Raw genomic sequence first — 9,141 nt, forward strand, 5'->3', positions numbered from 1 at the left:
GGACGGGGTTGTTGTGGTGATGTGCAACAGAAGTTTGTGATAGCGGCGACCGCTGAGATGTCCTCGGCAAAATGCCAATGAGCTAGACTAGACTGGTGAGTCTAGAAGAGTCTGAACTCACTCACATGCTTCTTTGAGTTATTCTTTGTGTGTGTGTGTGTGTGTGTGTGTGTGGTGAACAGTTAAAGACAATCATAACAATCATACGCATCAGGGGCAGAGCACAGATTGGGCAACGTGAAGTGTGAAGAGTGAAAGTGATTTGACAAGCAGCGACGGTTAACGCCTAAACGTGTGGTCCACCTGTGGTGGGAAGGCTGTGAAGAACTATTTTAAACGGATTCTTTGAAGAGTCTGGTGAATATTAAGACCAGAGCAACATCATCACCCTGTGGCTGTGCACAATGAAATGATTTGGTTGTGGGATTTATTTTTAATAGAAAAATACTTTTTAAACAGTATTTTTTTTTTAAACAGAATACAAAGCATACATGTTCAGAGTGCAGAGAGGATGTGATTTTTTGTAGAATGTGAGAGAAACCTTGGTAGGTTGTGTGTTAGTTTGCTTTTCATATGTCATGAAAAGCCTTGAATAGTTTATCACAGTGAATAATTTATCACACACATTCAATTCTGTTGTTACTGTGTTACTATGTTCATTCATTCAGAAGACACTGGGGTAATGACACTGGGGTAAAGACACTGGGGTAATGACACTGGGGTAAATGGTGAATGGACTGCATTAATATAGCGCTCTTCTTAGCAGTAGCCACTCAAAGTGCTTCAGGGACTGTCAGGGTGTAAGGGTTAGGGTTCTAACTGTCAGGGTGTAAGGGTTATGGTTCTAACTGTCAGGGTGAGTCTCGCTCAGGGACGGGGATCCAACTAGCAACCTTTCCGTTGGCGACCCGCTCTACCTCCTGAGCCACTGCCCACTAAGCAACCTCTAGTAATCTGAGACGCTTACATGTAATTATTACGCAGGTCGGCAGTTATGTGGTTTGCTCAAGGGCGTCATTTACCTAAGCCACTACAATATAATATAATATACTACAATATACTATATATAATAATATACACTATATATTAATATACAATACACTATATAATAATATACAATATACTACAATATGCTACAATATACTATATATAATAATTTACACTATATAATAATATACAATATACTACAATATGCTACAATATACTATATATAATAATATAGACTATATATTAATATACAATATGCTACAATATACTATATATAATAATATACAATATACTACAATATGCTACAATATGCTACAATATACTATATATAATATTATACAACAGTTAGTTCCGACCGGTCCCAACCGAGCAATTTGATTGGACAACGAGACATTCCATAGTGCTGATATACAGTATAACAGCACTGGGACTTTTCACAGACATAATCACTCCGCTGTACGGGCGTTCTAATAACCGTTATTAGCTAACGTTACATCAGCTGTTAAATAGCCTATCTTAGATTGTGGCAAACTTTGCACGGTAAAGATGGACATATTTCCAAAAATAACATTTGATTTGAACTATGAATGGTCATCATCAGACTCGGAGGAGGACGAAGGGAAGGAAAGAGGCCTGGATACATCAGCGCAAACCAGGTGTGCTGATATGACATCAGCCGACCTCGACAACTTAGAGAAGAGCAAAAATGAAGCGAACACTGTAAGGCAGACAACCTGGGCTCTGAACTGCCTTCAGACCTGGATTAATCTAAAAAATATCCAGGTCAACTTTCAATCGATTAAGAAGACCGAGCTGAACACGGTGTTGAGGCAGTTTTATGGATCGATCCGGACAACTAAAGGGGAGCTCTACAGCATCAGCAGCTACCTCGGACTTCGGGCTGGATTGAATCGATACATCAACGAACCTCCAGTTAGCCGTTTGTGGAATTTGATGCAGGACCCAGAGTTTACATCAGCTAATAATGTCTTCAAAGGAGTCGTCAAAGAGATCAGAACATTCAGATAAATGTAAATTATACAAAGTAGCGGCGGACACAGAGCAGAGCCTATCGCTCTGACACAGAGTAGCGAGCTTGTGTCTAGGAATGTTTATGTACTGTATATGTGTTGCCTGGCAACAGCCTAGTCTCCCTTCAGTTGCGGAACTATTTTTGTTGGCGGAGCCGAATAAATGATTACTAAACAAACAAATCATAATCTCTTGTTTCTTATTACTGTTAACTAATAAAATGTGCTCGTAGCACTGTTGTATAAAAGCAATATCACACTCGAGGTTGTGCTGTTGTACTGTATATCAGCACGGTGTGATTATCTGCGGCACTCGGCCTGCGGCCTCGTGCCTACGACCGAATCACAGCCGTGCTGATATACAGTACAACAGCACTCCCTCTCGTGTGATATTGCTTAAATATACAGTATATATTAATATACAATATGCTACAATATACTATATATAATAATTTACACTATATAATAATATACAATATACTACAATATGCTACAATATACTATATATAATAATATACACTATATCATTTACATTTACATTTAGCAGACACTTTTATCCAAAGCGACTTACAATAAGTACATTTGTCATAAGAAGTGAAACAATATATCGCCGTCGGTACAGTAAAGACGTTCATAGAACCAAGTGAAGTAGGCCTACTAACAATCGCCAGGCTGACCCCATTCCCCGTACAGCAGTGATAGCTAGCTACTGCAGATGCTACACAATTAAGTACATGCTACACAATTAAGTACAGTGAATGAATACAACCTGCATTAAGTACAATACACTATACAATATGCTACAATATACTATATATAATAATATACAATGTACTACTGTAACCCGTTACACTGATTGCGAGCTGTAGCAGATGACAGACATTCATGAATCATGAATTCATAGAGCAGTGTGTGTGTGTGTGTGTGTGTGTGTGTGTGTGTGTGTGTGTGTGTGTGTGTGTGTGTGTGTGTGTGTGTGTGTGTGTCTGTATCTGTGTGGTTTGTGCCTGTGTGTGTGTGTTTTTGTGTGTTATTTCACACCCTACAGTTCCTCGATGTAAAATTGTGCAGCGAAACAAACTGAACATGACCAAAAGGTTTGTTAAACCTCTCCATCTATCTCCCTTACTGCTGCCTACCCATACCAATAACCAAAAACATAACAACTAAATCATTGAAATACATGTAAAATAAATACATGAACGACATTACATTTGTGAATTACAACAGTTCACAGAAAACCTTCGTACATTTTAGCATTCATTCACCACTAGGGGGCGGCACTGATCACGTCAAATTAATTTCCCGGATATGAGACTGAGGAAGAAACTTACATCGGTTTGTGAATTCTCTGATTACAATTGGATGCATTGATTGGGCCCATTATCCAATCACGTTATTTATAGATTAACAAATAAACACAAACTATTTTCACACAAACAAAATCGATCAAATCATCAAAACAAACATACCTCCCCCCCTCTCTCTCTCTCTCTCTCTCTCTCTCTCTCTCTTTCTCTCTCTCTCTCCTTCCCTCTCTCTCCCTCCCTCTTTCCCTCTTGCTCTCTCTCTCTCTCCTCTCTCTCCTCTCTCTCTCTTTCTCTCTCTATCCTTCTCTCTCTCTCTCTCTCTCTCTCTCGTGGTTCGTCTTGATGAGAGCCAGTGTGTGGTAGTTTAACTCCAGCGTTTTGCTTTTGGAAAAGGTCACAGATCTCATTCCAGCTGTGTGGGTTCATCTTCAGCGCGATGTGGAGCCGACAGCGTGGCCTCATGACTCCATCAGGAGGTCAGGTGACCACAACGTGGGAGGATTCTGATTGCTTTGCGCCTGCTCCTCCTTGTATGTGTGGATATGTATTCTCCTGCTATTCTCCCACATGTGTGGTGCATGTCGTTGACCTAATGTTGAGAATTGCATTTGCAGTGGCTGTAAATACTAGCTGACATGTACTTTTAAAAGGCCTAGGATCAATCAGTTGACCTTGGTTGTGTTAGAATGCCACGTCGAACAACTTTTGCTTCACGCAGTTTTCCATTTTCAGGCGGACAACGAGAGACCATGAATCATGTTGTAGGAACGGTACGTCCAATAGGATGGAGACGCCTTCTCAGTTTCTGCTCAACACATTATGGTTTGTGTCCACAACTTCTTCCAAAAATAAACATTTCCTGGAAATATACTGAAATATACTGAAATATACTGGGGAGGGTGGAAGGGGGGGAGGGGGGGTGGAAGGGGGGGGGGGGGGGCAACTCTCTTGCTAATCCAAACATAAACATGTTAGAGCATCAATAGCATCACAAGATAAATGCATCCCACAGTGCCGCATTGATTGTTATGCAAATTTCTGGATACAATATACAGTGAAGGAAGTAACAAATTCAATTAGCTGGCTTAGTATTGGATAGATGAAAGGAAATTATTTCGCTACTTTTGCAACGAACACCTCCACTGGGAAATGTTACTCACAGGAAGAACAGAAGGGATGGGAGATGTTACACCAGGCTCCAGAGAGGTTGGTTTCTGTGTATTGAGGCCCTGAAATAGACACGTTAGTGTATGGGAAACCAAAATATCATTCTGCTCATAATGAGTCAAATGTAATTACACACTTGTTGATTTTTAGATGTAGAGCAGTAGTTATAACCCTATTTTTATATCAAAGCACTGTGAATTCTGCATCTCTCTTTGGATGAGTTTGTTTGTAATAATTCCTTATGGGGAATGACAGAAGTAAACGTGCAACGTTCCTGCTAGTGTTAGACAACACAGATCTGGTATAGGATCTGGAGACATGAACTGAACATCCTGATCACCTGATCGGCCTCAAGGAACTGACCCATTTAAAAGAAACTGATTTGGGGGAAATTCTGACAAAGTGAGACGAAGGTGTTCCCTTCGTCCTCTAAACTACGGGGGTTGAGGATTAAATGGTTGAAGCGATGAATCAGAATCTGTGTTCGATAGCGAACACTGTGGGCAGCGCATGGTTCAGATCCAAGCTACAGAGTTGGACCAATGCCACACTAGGAAAAAAGACATTGTTTTTCCTCAGGGTAAGGTCTCATCTACTGAGCGTTTGTGGTCTGTGCCATCTCTCCCCCTCAGTTGATTCACAGAGAATTTGGTTCTCTGCTCCAAGAATAAAAAATGATCCATCCCACAGAGTGTGGCTCTCCTTCTGTTCATTGTACCCTCCGCACCCCCCTCTCCCTCCTCTCTTCTCTCCTCTCTCCTTCTGTCCATCTAATTCACTGCCACCTCCCCTCTCCTATGCTCTCCTCTCCACTTGTCTCTCCTCTCTCCTTCTGTCCACATAATCCAGGGCGCCCTAACCTCACCCCTCCTCTCCATCCCTCTCTCGTCTTTTCCTCTCCTCTCAATGTCTGTGTATTCTCTCCATCATGATAATAAGTCAATGTCACATTATGAATGTGTTTCAGTTCAGCAGGTTTTCCTAAAAAGTGTGTTGCCACGTGCACTGTGCACCAAATCAGATCTCTAAGGTGGGGGCCAACCTTGGTTGTCTGCAGAGGGCATGCCAGTAAATCCATTTCTCTGAGGATGCGGTTCACTGAATAACAAATCATCGGGACAGACGTGACTCTCTCTCTCTCTTGGTTTAAGCAACACCTGAGCTTTGTTCTGGAAACGCAGAGAGGACCAGTACAGGGAACCCAGGAACGTTCACGATGGGAGCAGGAATTCAGCCCTTCAAAAAGAGGCTTCACTAACGCACTCATTCACCCAGTATTCAATATTCACCCACTCAGGTGCTTATTAATTAATTGACTTCCTCATTTGCTCACTTAAACACTCACTCGCTCACCCAGTCATTCCCTTTGGTGCTCATCCACTAACAGACCCCAGCGGAGAAACCAGTAGGGGCTACAGTCAGGAGAAACCAGTAGGGGCTACAGTCAGGAGAAACCAGTAGGGGCTACAGTCAGGAGGAGAAACCAGTAGGGGCTACAGTCAGGAGGGGAAACCAGTAGGAGAAACCAGTAGGGGCTACAGTCAGGAGGAAAAACAGAGCATTTCTTTGTGTTGCTGCTCAGACCATGGGAGATGACAAGGCTTTACATTAGAGCAGGCAGGCGTAGCTCTTTAAGATAAGGAATAAAACTAAAGTTTTCTTTGAGACATTTGAATTTATTTCTTATTCCTTTCATGTTTCACATTGGATGCGTGAGTAGAGTGGCTATAGCACCACTGTGCCACACACACACAAATGTAAATACATAAATGTGCACACTCACACATACAAACACACACACGGGAACACACACACAAATGATAATGTTTGTTATAACATTCACAAAAACACAAATACATACACACACACACACACACACTCCTCGAAAACATAAATGTACATACTCTGGGGGGGATGAGAAAGTTAACAACCTGAAGAAAACACTCTCTCTCAATGTCTTATTTTAAACACACACACATACCAACACAAACACACACACACACACACTCACACAGACACACACAGACACACACATACCAACGTTCCCCGCGTAGCAGGAAGAGGTTAAGCTCACCCTGAGATGTGCGGGCATCAGATCAACGTATTAATGAAGTGGTGGGCAGGAGAGGCACACGCACACACACAAACACACACATACACCCAGTCACACACACGCACACACACAAACAAACACATACACCCAGTCACACCCAGTCACACACACACACACACACACATACGTCTAGTCACACACTCACACCCACAAACACACACATACACCCAGTCACACACACTCACATCCACAAACACACACATACGTCCAGTCACACACACACACACACACACACACAGGCACACACACACGCACACACAGGCACACACGCACACACACACAGACACGTACACACACACACACACACACACACACACACACACACACACACACAGACAAAGGCACAAACAGCGTTCTCTCCTGCATTGTCAGTGGACAACCAGCGTCCCCACGAGCAGCCGGCTGACTCAACAGTGTGTGAAATTAAGAGGGAAATAGAAATAGACAGACATTAAGCTCCTCTCATGCACCCCCCCACCAGATCCAGGCAGTGGCTAACGTCCCCCCCTCCCCCCCCAAGAGCCCCCACACACTGCTATCACACACCAGCAGCAGCTCTGTTTGTGTTTCGGTTCCTACAAAGCTGCCTCGTTACACACTCACACACACACACACACAAACCACCCTCTCTTTCAAATCCATCTAAACATGGTTCCGGAGAAGAAGCAAGTGTGTGTGTGTGTGTGTGTGTGTGTGTGTGTGTGTGTGTGTGTGTGTGTGTGTGTGTGTGTCTTATCTACATTTCGCTCCAGTTAGATATTTGTTTTTGTAAATGTTTGAGGTGGAATTTGTATTCGACATTCAGGCTGGAGCAGAGATGAAACAAACACAATATATGTTCTCACCGGTAGATTACAGAATTACACTTTATTTTAAAAATCGAGCTCATTCGCTTTTAGTTAAAAAAATAAACGAGAAACATACACCACAAGTAGATTATGAGGATAAAGAAAAACCCAAACATTACCTAATGCAGTGAAAACCAAACCAAACGTTGCCATCTTCCTCCCCGCAGCTCCCATTATGTTAATATGGGTCTTGTGTTTAGGAAACTAAACCCTTTCTGTCCAGTGTCTTAGTCAAGGCAGAAGGAGGGGTCCTCTTTCCATACCAAACGTCTACAATGAGAGTACGGCTAGAATGAGAGAATGAAACGCTATTAAGGGAATTCTGAACAGTCGCCTAATGATAAAAAGGCAGTTTCCAAGGTGATATGCAAAGTAGTCGCATTGACTCTGAGGGCTGGGATAGAGAGAGAGAGAGAGAGAAAGAGAGAGAGAGAGAGAGAGAGCGAGAGACCCTTCGTGAGTTCATCTTCTGGTATACTTAACCACGACTTTGTCAGTGTACAGGTACAAATAAACTTTACCACAACAAATGCAATTATATTTGAATTTCACTTGTCAAAGAGGTGTTCGAAACTTTCATTATGGAATCATAGTTATTTTTTGGTTGAATATTTTTCATTTGTTTTTACTAAAATAGAACAACAATAGTGGTGAAATGAGACATTCTCCCATAGCGCCACCCCCACTGCACCATGGGTAAACCATCATCAATATACTCATTACAAATGCAAATGCAATCACAACATGACAAACATTACAAAACATTTGCTATTGTTAAAAATAGATTTCCAATAAAGAGAGAGATGATTGCAGGTCACTCTTCAATTGCACATAGAGTGTTTTCATAGCAAATAAAAGTTGTGGGAGTTAGTTTTCAGTCCTGTCCTACATAAACTTTCTACCTTCTACCTTATGGCATGGAGAGACCACCAGAGGACCGGCACAGGCTGTAAATCACTGTGATGAGCACGATGTTACAGTAAGGTGACGGTCTGCAATACAGAGGCCGGGAGAGCAACGCTGCCGACACTCCCTCTCTCCAATCATCTGCTAGTCGGTTGGAGAGAGGGAGAGAAAGGAGAGGGGGGAGGGAGAGAGAGAGGGAGAGAGCTGGAGAGAGGAGAGGGGGGAGGGAGAGAGAGAGGGAGAGAGCTGGAGAGAGAGGAGAGGGGGGAGGGAGAGAGAGAGGGAGAGAGCTGGAGAGAGAGGAGAGGGGGAGGGAGAGAGAGAGGGAGAGAGCTGGAGAGAGAGGAGCTCAAGACAGGATTAACAAAAGTGGAGCCCAGTCTGAGTCATGTCATAACAGAGGTTTCCCTTCCACTTAATTCTCCAGAATGTATGACAATATGTTTTGTGAAATTATTATTATTGTCTTTAATTTCTAGCTCATGAACAAAGATGTGACCAGACAACGATGGCTGTGCATGACATGATGACACACATGATGTCAACATCGTCGAGTTCCAAACTACAGACTACAGTAGAGGCCAGAGGAGGCTCCCAACCTCCTCAGCAGCCTGAAGGATCCAGGTCAGAAAAAAACTGGTTGCCATGGAGACCTGCTGGTCTGACCACCTGGACGCCACTGTGTCCAGTCAGAGAAATGCGGTTGACTAACGTTAGTTTTAATATACATTACAATTTAAGTTACCTTCCCTGCGGTCATGTGACGGATTTTAGCCTTT

At 42.8% G+C, this 9,141-nt stretch overlaps 1 protein-coding gene across 1 annotated transcript in view; it reads right to left on the bottom strand.

The window, feature by feature from the left end:
• Positions 1 to 6,804, bottom strand: part of clnk (cytokine dependent hematopoietic cell linker) — an 18,573-nt gene extending 11,769 nt beyond the window's left edge. The window contains exon 1 of the mRNA XM_084469240.1: positions 6,570 to 6,804. Coding sequence (XP_084325366.1) covers positions 6,570 to 6,587 — 18 coding nt within the window. The 5' untranslated portion in view covers positions 6,588 to 6,804. The remainder of the gene's footprint in view (positions 1 to 6,569) is intronic.
• Between the last annotated feature and the right edge of the window lie 2,337 nt (positions 6,805 to 9,141).

Source organism: Micromesistius poutassou (assembly GCF_964030765.1).
Source record: "Micromesistius poutassou genome assembly, chromosome: 6".
In the NCBI taxonomy this organism is placed as follows: Eukaryota; Metazoa; Chordata; class Actinopteri; order Gadiformes; family Gadidae; genus Micromesistius; species Micromesistius poutassou.